Raw genomic sequence first — 20,373 nt, 5'->3', positions numbered from 1 at the left:
GGGCAAGAAACATTAAATTTTAAACACGAGGTTATCACCTAATGCCACTTGTTCGTAGTTGATGAGTGACATCACAGCTAATGTAAACACGAGTGTTAAATTTCAAAAAAATAGCTTATTTTAATATTGAAAAAAAAAATTTAAATTAGAAACGCATTTTAGTTTGCAAGAATGTTATCCAACTATCACCTCAGTAACCACAATCTGGACGTTGAAGTGGGAAGGAAAACCCCTAAAATACAGCCTAAATTTAGGATTTGTCAAAAATATAAAAGTAATAAGACAAAGAGCACTTTATTCTTGACTGCTGTTTCTTCAATAAAGTAAGGGAGTGTCTATTGAAAATTTGCAAAATAGACATTTTCAATAGATAAAACAAAATACGGGTAAAATCATGAATTGTAGCATGGCAGTAAAGTATTTGAGAAGCACAATCGACTAAACCTTAAAGGGGAAACTTCCAAGCCCAGGGATTGCACCAAAGAATCATGGGACACTATTGTTTATGTTGTTTACAAAATAAATCTATCTTTTGTTATCCATTGCAATTTTAATCCAGAAAGTAAATTTGTTGTAAGATTAGGCTCAACTGGAAGTGCCCCTTTAATTTAAATTGAGGAGAGAAGCAGAGAAAATAGTTACTTTGTGTAACATTCAATTTCCAAGCAATATTACAAGTTATATCACCATGTTCACTCTTTAGTTACTGCTTGAGCCAATATTATTCATATTGTATGTACCGTAAATGATATATCCATGATTTTATATACTGGTGTTCTAAATTAATTTTATTAAATTTTATTATGAGTGAGTGTAAGGTTGGTAATACTACCGGTAGTATTATCGTGAATAGAGTTAGTACGGTAATACACTGTATTAAAGATCCTGGCATAACTTTGCCGAGTTAGCTGCAGCTGTAGGAGCTCATATAATTAACCAAAGTTAAACTTTGCAAAGCTCTTGTGTGTTACAGAATATATGCAAACACTGTTGTTTCAAAAAAAATATCAAGGAAATAAAAATTCCCAACACTCAGTGAAAAAGCAATGGCATTAGATGTTAAGATTATCTGCCAGCAGATGTTCAGTATATAAACCAATATATAGCAAATTTGATCAAAATCCGTTTTTGAGATTTTGCTTAAACTGGCTGAAATGAGATAATATGCAAATTAAGTACTTAATATGCATGGACTCAAGTTTTTGAGATTTCGCTTACAGAGACATCCACACCAAACCAATTACCTCAATATTTCACATGTTATTCAAGACAACAAAATGAATTGAAGATAATGTCAGAAAAAATCAAATCTAGAAGTTCACCCAAGGTAATAGTATACATAATATAAAAATAAAAATCAGAGTACAGGAAAGAAACAAAAACATTTTTGACCAAAAATATTCACTAAAATCACAGAATTGAAGATATTGTCATGAAATATACAAATCTTATATAGAGAACCATCCAAGGAACAAGTGTATGAAACATAAAATAGAGTTAGCTGGCCTGGGCATGCGTGTATAGAAACCTAGTGTTGCCCAGTCAACAAGGTTCCCCTCTCTTCCGCACTGACAAAGTCCAAGTGAATGCAGAGCAAAACGTTTGGAGCCGGGCTTGGCTGCAGTAGTTGCCAGAAGGGCGACTAGTAGTCAATCCAATTCTGTTCGTCAGTTTTTTTCCAGTTGAAAAAATATGAGCTCGCTTGAGACTTCATCCCTTGTCTATTTCTTACACTATATACCAGCCGATAACCCCCCCCCCCCCCATAGAGACTGCATACAGTTGATCATAGTTCCTGGGCTCCCTGTGGTATCACACAAAAATATTTACAGCATTTCAGTGTCAATGCACTTGACACAATTTTCTTAACTTATAACTGTCGCCGTCGTATTGTTCCCAACACCAAAATATCAACATTGCCAGGAAAATTTGCTGACTGGTTTGCTAAGCGCGGTTAGTTCAAACCACTATTAGGAGGATAAGCCGTTCGCTAAATGCGCCGATACCAAAACAGTTACACTGCCAGCTAAGTTGCTGACTGGTTTGATAAATTTGTATATAATAAATGGTAAAGTTATCCAAACAAAATGTATGTACTGACACAGTATGAAATGTCAGGACACAGTCGCTGGTGTGTTGGTACTTGTTATAACTCTCATGAGTTCGGGACAATATGGCGGTGTCAGTAAACAGTTGCAGTTTGTTATGCTGCCCTCAATGCAGGACACAAGCAAGCAGCTCACCGGCACCAAAAGTCATTGCAGTAGTGCAGCATTAAGGGACTTGAATGAGTCGAGGAAATTTTTCCTCTAATATCAATGAATTTATATTCTTTATTTAGATTTTTCATGACACATTTTAACTGATGTGCACGAGAACCTGGAAAATGTACACTTTTATAAAGTGAACCAATCTGATACAGGGTGACACAAGGCACCTACAGATCAATTATCAAAGCATTAGAGAGATTTTAAATTATGTTATAAAATAAGTATACATTAATCCAGGTAGACAGGGTGTAGTCATAGCACTGATAAATGCTCTGCAGTTTACATTAGGTTCATAAAATAACTTCTAATGTATGGAATATTTAGAATTCTTTAAAATGCTAGCCTAGCACAAATTGTCTTTTTGATGAACTCTCATGTGTTTTCCAAGATTTTCTCTCAACTTACACCTGTAGCCACACACATGACATTGCCATGGTTTCTCATCAGAATGAACCATCATGTGGCTTTTCAAAGTTTGCTTTAAAGTGAAGAGTTTATGGCAAATTTGGCATTCCTCTTTCTTGTCAGAGTGAATAGCAAGATGTGTTTTAAGTTGACTATTAGTTCTAAACTGTTTTCCGCAGATCTCACACTGTACTGGTGTTGATACCTTGTGCCAGCGATCTACATGTGCTCTCAATCTGGCTCGGTGTTTGAATAATTTACCACAGTGCTTACAAGATACAAGTTCATCAAACTGGGAATGTACGGATGCCAGATGATAGCCAAGTTCATAATTTGACAGAAAACCTTTCTGACAAGTGGGACACTTAAGCAGACCTTCTTTAGTGTGGTCTCGTTTAATATGTTGTTTTACATTGATTGCAGCTGCAAATTTTCGGTTGCAGATTTCACATTCATATGTTTTTCTATGCTGGTCTTCGTGTTTTGATAGCATCTTAACTGTTGGAACTTTTTTACCACAAATACTACAAGTATATTTCATCTCTTCATGTCGTAACTTGTGTTCTCGCACTTCATCGCTCCTAGAAAACTGCTTGTCACACACATCACATTTGTGAATCTTCTGTTTCATGCCATGCTCTTTCACACGATGATTTTGTAAAAAATTGCTGTGAAGGAAGTCCTTATCACAGATTTTACAAACAAATAATGGAATTTTTATTGGATGATTTTGTAGCTTGTGTTCCTGTAACTCTTTATGCATAAGAAAGCCTATATCACAAAATCTGCATTTTCTTTTGGAGCAAGTAGCTTCAGATAAATGGACTTTCCATGCAGCACAAGTGACAAACCACTTACCGCATTTGTCGCATGAAAATGGCTTTGATTTGTACGATTCTTCGAATAACCTACTTATCCGAGAGACTCGCTCTTCAATTGTCATTCTTTTGCGCACTTGTTTTTGACTAGTAACTGTCTTTGTGCCTCCAGCATTTTTATTGTGATTTTTTTTTTCATTATAAACTTCCTCTGAATCTGGCAAAATTTTATTTCTCATTATTTTTCCTGAATCTTTCCTCCTTTCATTTATGTTCACAATCTCTGAATCTGACTCGCTTGTCTCCATAGCAACATCATTGGCTTCCACATCTGTGTCAGTTGAGCTATCTTCACTCTTCACAAAAAGAGTGTTCTCATTTAAACTATTCCCACGAATCAAAACTTTATTTCCTATTACTTTTTCTGAATCCTTCCTCTTCTCATTTATGTTCACTATTTCTGAATCTGACTCGCTTGTCTTTGTAGCAACATCATTGGCTTTCACATTCGTGTCAGTTGGGCTATTATCACCCTTCACAGAAAGAGTGTTCTCATTTAAACTATCTCCACGAATCAAGAGTTCTTTTCTTTCTATCTCATCTGGTTCTATACTCCTGTACATCTCCTGATGGTCCTCAGAGTTGACTGTGGAGTGCAATGTAGTTTTGGAATCTAGATAAATATCACTTGACATTGCTGGAAATATTTCAACATCATGTGACCTGACTTTCAGTCCTGTGGTTTGAAAATCCTTGACAAAATCCACACTTCCCCAATATTCAGATGGATTATCAATTTCTGAGACAATGATGAAAACTCTGGTTTTAAATTTAGAAGTCAAATCCAATGCCTGAAACAGAATAAATACAGGAATATTAAACTGATAATGTTTTTGTGCATTCAAGATTTTTTGTTTTTTCATAAAACTTAAAAAGTCTATTTGCTCATTATTTAAAAGCAATGAGCTAGCTGATTGGGGGCCATTTTTTTTTTTATTCATTTCTATGCTGATTCTTCACTAATAAAAGTTTGTGCACATGTACTATAATCATATACTCAACAATAATAGATAAGATGATCCCCAGTAGCTCGTATTGCGGGTTGATAATGTGCAAATAACACAAAGATTTTCACAACAATACACCTGGTCAGTTCTGTGATATTTATTCCAACGTTTCTCCCTAGAATTAGGGCTTCTTCAAGAAAACTGTTATAAAACAAATAGATACAGTGTGTAAATGATTTTGATTGAAAAATGGTCCAGTGAAAATAACGTGATTACAAGTACAATGTATTTACAAAAATAATAATACTACAAAAACTTACCTCTGTTGGGATGCCATGAGATGTAAACTGGCATAACCCATACAGAGGGTGGAAACCTATAATCATAGGTAATACCGTAGAATACATTATTTTGTGATTTTCATCAATCAAATTTGTTGGCCAATTTGTCTAAAATCGTGAAATGGCAGTCTGTATACCTGTCCAGAACTGTTTCCTGGACATGAACAATGGCCAAGGAGAGCTTTGTATATTAGGAAAATACATACATGTAGTGGGTTATAGGTGCATGCCATTTTAACAACAGTTCCTCAGAGATGGCTGCATGATTACGTTCAAACTCAGTACAAATGTTAAATGATTCTATATACTGAATATTTGGTTGTACCCTGGTACGTTACATTTTTCCGTGATTGAACCAAATACAATCAGCTGAATATAGTACATTACCAGCAACAACTGATCACAACACACCATCACACTACTATCTTTGGCACAAAGTCAACTGGGAAATTAAATGGATAAAATTGGAAACAAATTCTGTAAAATAACAAGTCATTATTAATGACACAGTCCTTGTTGCAATTAGATGAAATCTTTATGCCCAAGATAAAATAATACACCCAAAACGCAAAATGTCTTGTCTTTTATGTGAATTGTTATGTACACATATTGCTTCTTGCATAATACCAAATTCTGCCATAAATTCCCCCTGGGCCGTTAAACCACAGTTTGAGTTTAAAAAATAAATAAAATGGGACCAAGAAATCGCCCAGGGCGTTTTTTTTTCAGCAGAAACGCAGCATGACCGGATTGCGCTACTGCGACCATTTGCTACAAAGCAATGCAGTTGTGTTCATTTTTATTTGAAACTTCTTTTAGAATTTACTCTTATGCTACTAATAAATTTAAAAAAAAATAATGGTATTTGGCGTACCTGGTTCGTTGAGGTGATTTTTTTGGGAGAAAGATGACACTGTAATAAAATTTTAGGCGGTCTATAAAAATTTTTTAGATTAGCTTCTGCAATAGTTTCTTTCGTCTTGGTTGGTCAAACTGCCGGCGTTGAAAGTCAACGTAGGTGGATTTTTCAATGAAAAAAGAAGTCCTAAAAAAAAAACCCAAATAAGGGCCAACCAGCCGGGAAATCGCTTAGGACGATTTTTTGGACGGGTGAATTTACGGCAGAATCCAGTATATGCAATCAAATTAGATATGCAAATAACTGGTCAGTAATTGTATAGTCAGTAGGAGAGTGAATAAGACTAATCAAAAATCAGATATGGTATAATATATGATCACAAAATTATGTCACATACCGGTATTACTCATTTTTGCTTATTTTAGTGAAATAAAATCTAATCATCCTACCTGGAGCCACTCTAGCATTGGTATTAAAAAATAAATTACGTCACAGTCAAATCTAGGTCAAAAGGTCATGTTGCGTGCGTATATTCAACAGCTATTCACTGAACATGCTGACAGGAGTATTTATCATCCCATATCACTTCAATCCTCCTACACAATTTGTAGGTGGATACTTGAATAGTTTACACAAAATTCATAATACTTTCTTTTTATTTTACAAAGAATAATGCCACCCACAATTGCTGTTGGCCCATAGTTCTTATTGTGATGATCTTTAGTCTTTGTGATTGTATTTTAGTAATTTCTGATAAATTTTGTGTCATTAAATTTGTCTAAAACATTAGGATTTTTATCAACACAGAAGAGCTATGGTTCCAATCCTTCCATAGACTTTTGTAACACAAACCTGCAACACCAAATGGCATGGCAAAAAGTATTACTTGAATAAGAACAATAGAATCTACTTTGAGCAATTAATGCTGAATATTCTTACAAGCTGGCAAGTTACAAATGTAGTCGTGCGTTGACAATGTTGCAACATGAAAGGTAATAGAAGAGGAGAGGAGATGATTATTAATCTTTTGTTCCAAGCCTCATCGCCAGTGTCTATTTTTTCATTTCATCATTTCTTTTTATTTACTCAACAAAACTTTGGACTGAAAAAAAATCTTGGTCGCAACTTGCTATGTGCTTGAGAAAAGAGGCAGCAGTAAATATGTGCAGAAAGGTTCACATGATCTTATATCATTGTCAAGGCCTGCCACCAGAAGTCAAATGCTTGTTAGATTTTAGAGTAGACTGCTACTTTCCTGTAGCAAAAAACAAAAAACAAACATGTGCTGTTGTCTTCTGATATATAATTGAAAGGTCCAAGTGTTTTTTGGTACTGTAGAATACTTTATTTTCGCTTGGAATTTATTTTCGCTATTTTCGCTGAAGGGATGTTTCCGTGAAAATAAAATCCAGTGAATATACTTTTTTTCCTATATTTCACATTAAACTCATCAAAAATCAGTGAAAATAAATTCCACACAAAACGCCCAAAAAGCCTTTTCAGCGAAAATTAATTCCAGCGAAAATAAAGTATTCCACAGTATATCAGACACTTCCAGATAAGACCAGTTGACTGATTACATGTACATGTGTGTTGTTTTGCATTGTAATTTGTACGCAATAGTTTCATAATTTTCTGGTCTATTCATAACAAAAAAACTTTTAAATACAAATAATGTGCATTGCATGTGTGAAATATGATGCTAGGACCCTGGTAGGATCATGGGAACTTGATATTGGGTTAGAATTCTAACATTAACACTGCAAATATTTTACAAGGTGATTTGTATATTTTGTGTGATTTTGATATCAATTTAACTCCGTAAAACTCGGACTGCTTCCAAACTGAGCTGAATATTATATTATTCACGTAATCGTATTACTGGAATGTTTACAGTGTAAATAAATCAAAGCGATCATGGAACAGGGGAGAACAATAGCGTCTCCTCTCCTATCCTACTAACCTCCACGGTTGCAGATTGATATGGAGATCTGGTCTTGGATCAGGGAAACATGAACTGGTAAGTAATGTCGACAATACCATAACAATACATCCCCAGAAATTCCCAACATTGTAGCAAATGCCTTTATGGAAATAAACACTTGGAAAACAGGATGGGTAGAAAGAATAGAAAAGATAACTAAAAACATGAAAACAACATGAAAAGAAGATCGGGGATGTACTCAGAGAAAATTATGTAAAAACATGGAGAAGGGAATTATTTAATGACAGCAGAATGAATGGAGCAACAAACAAACTAACTTCATACAGAAAATATGGAGAATTATTTAAATGATATAACAAATTTAAAATTAAGATGATTATTTTGCAAATTTAGAATTTCTGATCATAAACTATTCATTGAGACTGGCAGACACTAAGAAAATTCCTAGAAACGAAAGAATACGTAAACTCTGCACAGATGATAAAATTGAAGATGAGTACCATTTCATAATATGAAACAGTAAATATGACATACCCCAAAATAAATTATTTAAATATATACAGGGCAAAAAATCTGACTTCTTGAAAATGAATGAAAACGAAAAATTTCGATTAATTATGACAAGCTTTGCATGAATAGAAACTGCACAATTCATACATACATACAAGTATGAACTTAAGAGAAGAAACATAGCAACTCCATCAAATTAGTCTGCAGGTAGTTTTAATGCAATGGCACATTTAGTAGCTTAGTCGTTTTATTGTTATACTAATTTCCATGTATTTTTCTTCCATTCTTAGTTTAATACATTTATTCAATGTTTTATTCATGATTTTGGTGGATTGAACTGTACTTCAGTTTTGCTTTGTCCTCAATAACATTAGCTTATGGGTTTTTTTTCCTTGTTCTATAAATATATGTATTTAATGTATTTAATTTGTGATATTAGTTGTGTGAAGTATTATTTCTGTTTTACAACCATAAAATTACTCTCTGTAGTGTTGAATAAAATCATTATTATAACAATCAATACATGTACGTTCATTATACCAAAAGATCAACACAAGCAGAGCTATGAACCCACAGCTAATGAACTGACGGTTTAGGTAGCGGGCAATTTGAATATACAGCATGTACCTGGACGGATTTATAACTATAAACATGTATACATAAGAATCCTTGGTACCCTGAAACATGTACTGCGAATATAAGGCTGATCCCGTGACTATTCCGGAAACACCATTTTTAGCCTGGCCTGGCGGGTAAGCTGACTGCCAGAATGATCCTTTTGAGCCACACTGTTTTGTTGTACATCTGTCACCTACCTTCTGAAATAGTGTCCTCTTTTCTGTCAGAAATTCAGGTTCCTCGCACGACAAAAATGACTCCATATCCGTGCATCCAATTTGTTTCTCAGACGAGATCCATAATGCGATGAAGCCGCCAAACTTTGAAGTTAACATTAATTTCCTATTCATAGTAGTTTTTGGATTCGGGCTTACTCATAGACGCCAATGTAATACCTTTGCCTTGAAAAAAACATCTTTTCTTACATGTAAACAACCGAAACTGCATCATTCTAATGAATGTGGTACATTCCACACGATATGAGTTTATTTAACCTCAGACATGCGAATGTATTTTATATAACCACAGAACATTGAACTGACACTGAAAGTAAATTCGAATCTGACGATAATCTAAGCTACGTTCACAATACGTTCACTTGGCTCGTACCTTGTAAAGATTTCCCATATCAAATGAACTGGGACAAATAGAATTCAAAATTGACGAATGGTCAAGGTGCATTCAAAATTATATTTGAAAAATTACGGCAATTTTTGCAATAAATAAACATGGCTAATATGTGGTTAACCCTGGGTTGATTACATGTCATTGTGTGCTTGGCATGCTCCCTTGCCATATATTGTGATTATGATATGATTTTCACAAACACAGACATACTTTCTTATTAAGTGTAGTTCTCACAAACTAACTTTTATTTAAAAACATGAAAGTGAAACCAAAAATGATAAAGGAATGCAGCAGGAGTATATTTAAATGAATGTTTAATGTATGTTAAATGAACAAATACATTTACAGTGTTTCGGTTTAAGTATCTGACATTATAACTTTATAAGTTATTTTCTATTTTGTAAATAACAATTTTGGTTGTTAATTTAGCCAAGATTTGATGATAAACTATGAAAAAAAATGTTTCTGGGTAATTTGTATACTCAGTTTTCACCTCTCTGTTCCCTGCATAGTGTTATCGGTATGTTCTTATTACAAATGTATTTGCTGTTCACGCTTGTTATGCTGCCCTCAACGATAATTATTATTTAATATACAGTTCCAGTCTCTTGCTTCAAGCGGCTCAACAGGAACTCAAAACAATCACAGTTGTGACTGAAACTGGGTCTTCAAATTCACATAAAAATTAATTTTTCAAGACAATAACAGCAATATTATTTTTTTGGGGGAAAACTGATATACACTATAGTTCAATGCCTTTGGTAAAGTTTTTTTTTTACCAAGTGAACAAATCTGATAGAGGACCACAAAATATCAAAGCATTAGATTAGGGTAGAGAATACCCCCCCCCCTAAATGAAAAGACAATTGAAAATAGACAACTGTAGATATTGTTATGAAATAACTAGTCCAGGTAAAAAGTGTCACAGCACTAATAAATGCTCTACGGTGTACATGAGGTACATCAAATAACCAGTAATATATGGTTTGCAAATATTTAGAATTCTCTAAAATGCTAGTCTAGCAAGAATTGTCTTTTTGATGAACTCTCATGTGTTTTCCAAGATTTTCTCTCAACTTACACCTGTAGCCACACACATGACATTGCCATGGTTTCTCATCAGAATGAACCATCATGTGTTTTTTCAGAGTGTACCTTAAAGTAAAGAGTTTATGACAAATTGGACATTCCTCTTTCTTGTCAGAGTGCACTGCAAGGTGTCCTTTAAGTTGAGCCTTATTTCTAAACTGTTTGCTGCAGACCTCACACTGTACTGGTGTTGACATGTGCTGGGTTCTTACATGGGCTCTAAGGTTATTTTCATGGGTGAATGTTTTACCGCAATGCTTGCAAGGTAGAAGTTCATCAAACTGAGAATGCACAGATGCCAGATGATAGCCAAGTTCATAATTTGACAGAAAACCTTTCTGACAAGTGGGACACTTAAGCAGACCTTCTTTAGTGTGGTCTCGTTTAATGTGTTGTTTTACATTGATTGCAGCTGCAAATTTTCGGTTGCAGATTTCACATTCATATGTTTTTCTATGCTGGTCTTCATGTGTTGATAGCATCTTAACTGTTGGAAGTTTTTTCCCACAAATGCTACAAGTGTATTTCATCTCTTCATGCAGAAATTTATGTTTGCGCAATTCACCAATTCTAGGAAACTCCTTTTTGCATACATCGCATGTGAACTTCCTCTGTTTCATGCCATGCTCTTTCACATGATGACTCTCAAGAAAGCTACTGTGTAGGAAGTCCTTATCGCAGATTTTACAGATAAATAATGGAATTTTTATTGGATGATTTTGTAGCTTGTGCTCCTGTAACTCTTTGTGCATAAGAAAGCCTATATCACAAAATCTGCATTTTCTTTTGGAGCAAGTCGCTTCAGATAAATGGACTTTCCATGCAGCACAAGTGACAAACCACTTACCACATTTGTCACATGAAAATGGCTTTGATTTGTACGATTCTTGAAATAACCTACTTATCCGGGAGACACGCTCCTCAATTGTCAATTTTCTGGATACTTGTTTGTGACTGGTAATTGAACTTCCAGCATTGTTATCATTATTTTCTACTTTTTTGTTTTGAATTGACACTGAATCAAGCAAATCTTCATTTTCAAATATTTCCCCCAAATCTTTCTCCTTCTCCTTTACATTCACACTTTCGGATTCTGACTCGCTTGTCACCATGGCAACATCACTGGCTTCTACATTCGTGTCATCAGAATTTGCACCATCACTTTCTTCCAGCAGAGAAACTTCAGTTGAACTGTCATCACTCTTCATAAAGAGAGTGGACTCCAACTCATTTAAATTATTTCCATGAATGGAGATTTTTCTTTCTGTGTCATCTGATTCCATACCCTTGTAAGTCTCTTGATGGTCCTCAGAGGTGAGTGTGGAATGCAATGTAGTATTTGAATCTAGATAAATATCACTTGACATTACTGGAAATATTTCAACATCATGTGACCTGACTTTCAGTCCTGTGGTTTGAAAATCCTTGACAAAATCCACACTTCCCCAATATTCAGATGGATTATCAATTTCTGAGACAATGATGAAAACGCTGGCTTTAAATTTAGAAGTCAAATCCAATGCCTGAAACAGAATAAATACAGGAATATTTATTAGACACAACACAGTCTCCGGGAAGATCAGCATTCAGCAGTAAGATCACAAAAAATAGGGTAACCATACCCAAAAAAATAGCAAAAAAAACAAGCAGCCTGTCAGCTGAGATAGTTCCGCTGTTAGCAATGCACATTTCAATTAAAGAACAGAAGATATCATTAGAAAATGAACAATATGTATAGTATCAAGCAATGGGACCTGCTGTTTTCAACAAGAATTCAAAAATATTCACCAAAATTAGAGAATTAAAGATATCATTACAAAATGAACAAATCTGAGAGAGGTCTTCAAGTCGTACCTATATATTTAATATCAAGGCAATTGGACTTGCGTTTTTTAACAAGAAGTCGAAAATATCACTTTTTACCAAAAATGGCAAAAATATTCACCAAAATTAGAGAATTAAAGATATCATTACAAAATGAACAAATCTGAGAGAGATCCACATGTAGTACCTATAAATGTAATATCAAAGAAATTGGACTTGCGGTTTTAAACAAGAAATCAAAAATATCGCTTTTTACCAAAAATTACAAAAATATTCACCAAAATTAGGGAATTCAAGATATCATCATGAAATGAACAAATCTGTGAGAGGTCCACACGTAGCATCTACACATGAGATATCAAAGCAATCGGACTTGAGGTTTTCAACAAGAAGTTGAAAATATCACTTTTTTACCAAAAATTACAAAAATATTCATCAAAATTAGAGAATTAAAGATATCATTACAAAATTAACAAATCTGAGAAAGGTCCACATATAGTACCTATATACGTAATATCAAAGTAATCGGACTTGCGTTTTTTTACAAGAAGTTTACCAAAAATGACAAAAATATTCACCAAAATAGAGAATTTGAGATTTTGACATGAAATGAACAAATCTGAGAAAGAACCATCCAAGGTATTTGCATATCAAATTTGAAAATATTCTGACCTGCGGTTTCGAAAAAGAAGTTGAAATTGTAAAGTTGCCGCCGGTGGCGGCGACGGACAATCAGTAATATGAACTTTGTCGACAGCGGAGCTAAAAAGTCAGTAAAGACAACAGTGACAATTCAATGTCCGACAAATAAAAAAACATTTAAAACAAGTCATGAATGACACTGCCTTCGCTTGTTGTCATTTTAAAGTTGCATGGACATAAATTGGCAAACGTGATTTCTATGGCATTTTCAAGTTTATAGCACTCTCCATCCAGGTCAGCATTATTCTCAGCAAGGAAACCAGATAGCACCAAACCAGTACAACAGGTAAAATGACAAGGAAGTATACAAATCAGATCTGCAAATATGTCAGTGTTGTGTCTGTTTGGATAAACTAGTTTGTGGCCCTGGATTAGTTTCAATATCTCTAAAAAGAACAAGATTACTTCTCATATGACAATGATACAAATAAATTGCAAAAATCCATAAAAATATTATCAAGTTTTTATTATCATACATTAATATTAACAAATCGTGTGAAATTTTATGTACAGTGAAACACATTTTTATGCTTTGGTTGACAGAACTTCTCAAAGTAAAAAACGGAGGACCTGCGAGACTTTATACAATTGTCGGACACGCAGTGAATAGTACCGGTATGTTGTTGTAATACATGCAGTTCCAGTGGCTTTGCTTTCTGAGAAAAAAAAATCTGGCTATGCACCTGAAAAACAAAAAAAACAAAACAAAAATATTTAGCCCAAAGTAAGCAGAGGTTGTAGCAAATGTGCTCCCATTGGCTGTTAGATTTAATTAAAAAAGATATTTGAGTCTTTTTAGTATGAAAAAATATTACTTAATAAATTTATACATTGTACCAGCCAGAAAGAAATTGCAGTTCACACTGTACTATTACATGTTCTACCAAAGTCTAGGATGAACTAATTCAACAGTCTGTTTCCACTCTACAAAGTTGTCAAATTAATATTACGGGATTAAGAATGTGCAAAAAGCCACTTGAGCTGAACCAAATGGATGCCAAGCTATCAAAAGAAATTAAAAAAAACTATTGAGAAAAATACAAAAAAATACATTTAATATAAAAGCAGATAGAAGTGCATAAAAAACTAATCAGCAGAGGTAGTGATCATGTAATCAAATTTCCTTTGAACTGGATTGCATTATCTCAGACTGGCTGCTAATTTGCATATTAATTTGCATACTAATTAACATATTGTAGTTGTATTAAAATATATAAAATAATATCCGAAGTTTTGAAAAAAAAAAATTATGACTATTAAGTCAACATCATTAAAATTGAGGATTACGTGAATTTGACCCCCTCCCTAATATTGTTTCACATATCCCTTATAACATGGCCGCCGTTAAATCCATCTCAATCGAGGTCCGTAATTTATTTTCCTGCTCATAATGGAGATAAATTATGGTAGCTAAACATTGAAATTGCCACCCTGACTTCAGTACCGAAATAAATAGCTGATTGGGAAAATGTGTCTCTGTTGACAGAGGTTCGATTTACCGATAAACTTCAACACCGCATGGAGCATAGAGGTCCCAGTCATGAGTGCAGTAACGCACTCGGTTATCATATTTACTTCAAAGGTAATTTAAAAGCGATGATAGATTCATTGATATTTAATTACAGTACTTTTCAATTTCATCATTGCTTTCGGTTGGCCGAACTTGACTTGTGTTTTCTCTATAATTCTAGTCTAATATGTCGTCACGAAACCAAGTTTCAATCTGCTAACAGTTGCCAATGAACACCGGCAACAGCAATCGTACATAACAGAATCACGATATGTGTGTTCTAAACTTTTACGTTTTTATTATTCCAGTATTTTATATGCCAAACGTTATTCCCAAGCCTCCTAAATGACGAGATAAACTTTCGATTTACACGTTTCATAACCAGTTCTTGAACTAATAGCAGGACTGTTTTTCTGGCAAAGTGTGACACTGTGCGATCGCTAGTTTCTCACTAAAATCAGGACACAAAGGGTTAAATCAAAGTTCATAATAAATACCATAAGCACAGTTTCTTACCTTTGAGATAGAATTTAATCTATGTAAGCCTTCTGCAAAGAAAGATACAGTCCCGGAATACAATATCCTCAGACGAAATCGACGGCGATTTCCTTAGCGGTTAGACTGGCGCATGCGCAATACGGTATGCCAGTTCTCTTGCGAGATGTCGTTAAAACTCAGATTTTTACGGTAAATTTCGGCACTTGCACTAGTAAAATGTTGAAAATCACAGAAAAACACAATGAAACTTTGGCGAATCAAAAAAATACTTGGCGTGCATATGTATGGCATCGAGAATTACATTTGCACCAACTTTGAAAAAAATTGGACAGAACATATCAAAGTTATAAGAGGTAAAAGACGGACGGACGAACGAACGGACAGAACCCAATCTATAAGCCTTGGGCAGACTTCGTCTGCAAAGGCTAACAAGCAGCAGCTGAGATAGCTCCGCTGTTAGCAATGCTAAGAAATAAAATTAAGATTTCTTCACGAATGTGAAGACAGCATTCGGTTCGATTCACGTTCCAGATGATACCTTGAGTCTAGCATGGACCCACAAACCCCTAATGACATTAAAAAAAACTACCGGGTACTTGCAGTATGCCAAATTTAGAAATCAAGCAAGACCAGAAGTGCAATGAAGATTTATGAAAACAAAAAAATGTTAAACCATGGAACTACAAACCCCATTTGTAGTTCCATGGTTAAACGTAACCCACAGTCATTCTGGAGATTTTAAGGCAATCAATCCATGTTCTTAAAAATAAAATATAGATTTCTGAATTCAGTCAGAATTTGAATGATCAATCCCAGATACTTGCGTGTACGCGACTGTGCACAGGCGCTCAGAACGTTTCTTGGATAATAACCGATAGTTTCTACCGATATCATGCTTGAGTTGTGTGAAGCGAATCGAAATATAATTTCAAAAATCGTGTTATTTTCGGACAATTTCAATGTCATGGTGTCAACGCTTTCCTAACTTGTGTTATTATACGAGTGGTAGGGGAATGTACCAACGACTGACTAACTATGCCGATCCTACTTTAGATCATTTTTTATTATCCAAGAAAAGTTCTGAGCGCCTGTGGACTGTGATCAATCAGACCATGGAGCTCCATTGTAATGTTCAAGTATCTACCAATATTATACTTATATATCGATACTCCTATGTATTATTTACGATGTATTAATATCACATCCGGGTTACTGGAATAAAGGTGGGATCGAGGCTCCGGCACTTGACCGTTACACCAAGTCACTGTACACACTGTACGAAAGTTGTCTCCTTGTACTATCTTTTGTACTACATTATACTAGTACTCCATGATCAACACACAATCTGATTAAAATCTGATGTAGTGTATGGGCTTTAACTATTTTGGCTAAAAACTTATTTTAATTTTATTACTTTTGTTATTAATGCCTTTTAATTTTATTATTTTACTTTGATTTTAATTTTGTGATTTTTTTTTTAATTCCGCCCTACCTACACATGTATGTAGGGCGGAATTAAAAAAAAAACACACAAAATCAAAATCAAAGTAAAATAATAATAAAATAAAAAGGCATTAATAACAAAAGTAATAAAAAATAAAATTAAAATAAATTTATACCCAAAATAATTAAAGCCCGTACACTACATCAGATTTTAATCAGATTGGATCAGACAGTGACGTAAGTAAGTTTTTTTATTGTTCGGGCATTCCCTTTTGCTTATTTTAGTTGCAGAAATGGCACCTACCTTCTGGAACAACGCCCTCTTTTCCGTCAGAATTACTGGTTCCTCGCTCGACTTCATTTTCTGTTCATGTAGTTTGCCTTTTAACAACCCGTCCACCGTCAAAAACATTACAAATTTTAATTATTTGAGTTAGCTTAGTTTCATACTATCCTACAGTATTCGGATTCGGGAGACTGAAAGTAAAACAGTACTTCTGCTATGAAGCACGTTTTTATCTAAATCAAATGAAACGGTATCAAATACCATTTTGAATGTTTGAAGTGCATCTTTAAAAATATAAGTATGAACTTTAGCGGTGAAATCAGTATTGAATCCGAAAGTGAAGTCCAATACGAGTATGACATTGACGTTATCTTCCCTCGCTCCAAGCTATCGCTGGCGTCGCTCTAACGAAATCAGCTGCTCGAAATCTCGAACACTTCCGACCCTAGTCAATTAATACGGTTGAGGGAAAAATATGCCAATTATTATACGGTTGTAATTGAAGACATTATTCCATACAATCTAATATAGCATGAAGGAAGTTATGTTTTTTTAAATCAAAAAGCTGCAAGTGCATCATTGAAACTGACCAAAATCAAATCGTTTTTGGGGGGGGGGGCATATGGCAAATTTATATATTTTGGATATCAAAAAATAAAAAGAATTGTTTATTGTCTATTTCAAATCCAATCAATGAAAAGGCATGTATGCTTCAACAAATTACCTGTAAACAAAAGTAAATCCAGGGTGCACTAATGTTTTCATTATTTCACAAACAAATGCTTGTGTTTATATATTAAATCACATCACATTGTTCCTACCAAGACTTAATACCAATGTCAATTATCTAAACAGACTTGAATTCATCCACATTGCCTTTAACTAAAACAAAACAAAAAATTCTGAGGTTTTACTTTCTTGGAGTGAAGTAGTTCATTAAACACACAAGATATTTCCACATAACTTTATATTTTTAAACTCTATCTAAACAAGGATTAAATACATGTAATGGCAAATACAAGGAATAAATAGTCTAGGAATATACTTTTGCATAAATTCTAGTAAAATCTTGAATAAAGAAATACAATGGTAATGATAACCATTGCATGAAAAATATTCAGAACAAGAAAAATCGAATACATGAAATACTGTGTGTTAAAAATTTCATTGAGCACCTGTTCAAAGTATGTACAGCAATGTTTACATACGTGTAAAGACAGAGCGCAGCACTACTATCCCGAATACATAAACTACCGGTATATGTATCGACTGTGGGGACAGTAGCTATAATTTTATCACTTTTTATGTTGAAGAATTTGTGCCTTGTAATCTATTAGGAGTGCACATCTGATTTCTGTCTATTACACAATACCTATACTGTATTTCCTCTATTAAAAGTGCACATCTGATTTTTGTCAATTACACAATACCCATACTGTATTGTCTCTATTAAAAGTGCACATCTGATTTCTGTCTATTACACAATACCTATACTGTATTTCCTCTATTAAAAGTGCACATCTGATTTCTGTCAATTACACAATACCTATACTGTATTTTCTCTAATAAAAGTGCACATCTGATTTCTGTCTATTACACAATACAGTACCTATATTGTATTTTCTCTATTGGAAGTGCACATCTGATTTCTGTCTATTACACAATACCTATACTGTATTTTCTCTATTGGAAGTACACATCTGATTTGTCAATTACACAATACCTATACTGTATTTCCTCTATTAGAAGTGCACATCTGATTTCTGTCTATTATGCAATGCCTATGCTGTATTTTCCCTATTGGAAGTGCACATCTGATTTCTGTCTATTACACAATACCTATACTGTATTTCCTCTATTAGAAATGCACAACTGATTTCTGTCTATTACACAATACCTAAACTGTATTTCCTCTACTAGAAGTGCACATCTGATTTCTGTCTATTACACAATATCTATACTGTATTTCCTCTATTAGAAGTGCACATCTGATTTCTGTCTATTACACAATACCTATACTGTATTTTCTCTATTAAAAGTGCACATCTGATTTCTGTCTATTACACAATACCTATACTGTATTTCCTCTATTAAAAGTGCACATCTGATTTTTGTCAATTACACAATACCCATATTGTATTTTCTCTATTGGAAGTGCACATCTGATTTCTGTCTATTACACAATACCTATACTGTATTTTCTCTATTGGAAGTACACATCTGATTTGTCAATTACACAATACCTATACTGTATTTCCTCTATTAGAAGTGCACATCTGATTTCTGTCTATTATGCAATGCCTATGCTGTATTTTCCCTATTGGAAGTGCACATCTGATTTCTGTCTATTACACAATACCTATACTGTATTTCCTCTATTAGAAATGCACAACTGATTTCTGTCTATTACACAATACCTAAACTGTATTTCCTCTACTAGAAGTGCACATCTGATTTCTGTCTATTACACAATATCTATACTGTATTTCCTCTATTAGAAGTGCACATCTGATTTCTGTCTATTACACAATACCTATACTGTATTTTCTCTATTAAAAGTGCACATCTGATTTCTGTCTATTACACAATACCTATACTGTATTTCCTCTATTAAAAGTGCACATCTGATTTTTGTCAATTACACAATACCCATACTGTATTGTCTCTATTAAAAGTGCACATCTGATTTCTGTCTATTACACAATACCTATACTGTATTTCCTCTATTAAAAGTGCACATCTGATTTCTGTCAATTACACAATACCTATACTGTATTTTCTCTAATAAAAGTGCACATCTGATTTCTGTCTATTACACAATACAGTACCTATATTGTATTTTCTCTATTGGAAGTGCACATCTGATTTCTGTCTATTACACAATACCTATACTGTATTTTCTCTATTGGAAGTACACATCTGATTTGTCAATTACACAATACCTATACTGTATTTCCTCTATTAGAAGTGCACATCTGATTTCTGTCTATTATGCAATGCCTATGCTGTATTTTCCCTATTGGAAGTGCACATCTGATTTCTGTCTATTACACAATACCTATACTGTATTTCCTCTATTAGAAATGCACAACTGATTTCTGTCTATTACACAATACCTAAACTGTATTTCCTCTACTAGAAGTGCACATCTGATTTCTGTCTATTACACAATATCTATACTGTATTTCCTCTATTAGAAGTGCACATCTGATTTCTGTCTATTACACAATACCTATACTGTATTTTCTCTATTAAAAGTGCACATCTGATTTCTGTCTATTACACAATACCTATATTGTATTTCCTCTATTAGCATAACACATCTAATACAATATAAACATAAATGTTTTCCCATAAATGGATATACAATGAAAACTCTACTAGGAAAAAAAAAATGTTTTGAAAGAACATCTATTGTCAAGTTGGTCTGATAAATGTATACACACTAAAATAACATGATATAACTAATTATTACAAATACATAATTTTACCACTTTCAACAGTTTGTTACATTGTAACAAAAAATAATTGATATCTACAAATAGTCAAGAGTGCTATATACGTTCACAAATATGTGAGATGCAATTAGGTACCTAGAATACCTTTCATGATTAGAATGGG

General features: G+C 33.9%; 2 protein-coding genes across 2 annotated transcripts; both read right to left on the bottom strand.

Moving 5' to 3' along the window:
- Nucleotides 1–2,301: 2,301 nt before the first annotated feature.
- On the bottom strand, nucleotides 2,302–9,123 carry LOC100378289 (uncharacterized). The gene is made up of 2 exons (XM_078013394.2): nucleotides 8,971–9,123; nucleotides 2,302–4,344 (listed from the first exon to the last, which is right to left on the bottom strand). Exons 1-2 carry the CDS (start codon nucleotides 9,121–9,123, stop codon nucleotides 2,614–2,616), a joined length of 1,884 nt encoding a protein of 627 aa, XP_077869520.2. The 3' UTR covers nucleotides 2,302–2,613.
- Nucleotides 9,124–9,607: 484 nt separating this feature from the next.
- LOC102805248 (uncharacterized) lies at nucleotides 9,608–16,906 on the bottom strand. Its single transcript, XM_085504455.1, has 2 exons — nucleotides 16,771–16,906; nucleotides 9,608–12,012 (listed from the first exon to the last, which is right to left on the bottom strand). The coding sequence occupies exons 1-2, from the start codon at nucleotides 16,876–16,878 to the stop codon at nucleotides 10,420–10,422; spliced, it is 1,701 nt and encodes a 566-aa protein (XP_085360581.1). The 5' UTR covers nucleotides 16,879–16,906; the 3' UTR covers nucleotides 9,608–10,419.
- Nucleotides 16,907–20,373: the final 3,467 nt, after the last annotated feature.

This window comes from Saccoglossus kowalevskii, chromosome 10 (genome assembly GCF_978046115.1).
Source record: "Saccoglossus kowalevskii chromosome 10, keSacKowa6.1, whole genome shotgun sequence".
In the NCBI taxonomy this organism is placed as follows: domain Eukaryota; kingdom Metazoa; phylum Hemichordata; class Enteropneusta; family Harrimaniidae; genus Saccoglossus; species Saccoglossus kowalevskii.
This window is presented reverse-complemented; position numbering and strand designations above follow the sequence as displayed.

Bases quoted from the DNA above. Each gene is read 5' to 3' on its own strand.
- LOC102805248 (XM_085504455.1), bottom strand. From the start codon at position 16,878: ATGTTTTTGACGGTGGACGGGTTGTTAAAAGGCAAACTACATGAACAG. The intron at 12,013-16,770 runs GTAGGTGCCATT...ATTCTGTTTCAG, and splicing joins AGAGGGCGTTGTTCCAGAAG to GCATTGGATTTGACTTCTAA.
- LOC100378289 (XM_078013394.2), bottom strand. From the start codon at position 9,123: ATGAATAGGAAATTAATGTTAACTTCAAAGTTTGGCGGCTTCATCGCA. The intron at 4,345-8,970 runs GTAGGTGACAGA...ATTCTGTTTCAG, and splicing joins AGAGGACACTATTTCAGAAG to GCATTGGATTTGACTTCTAA.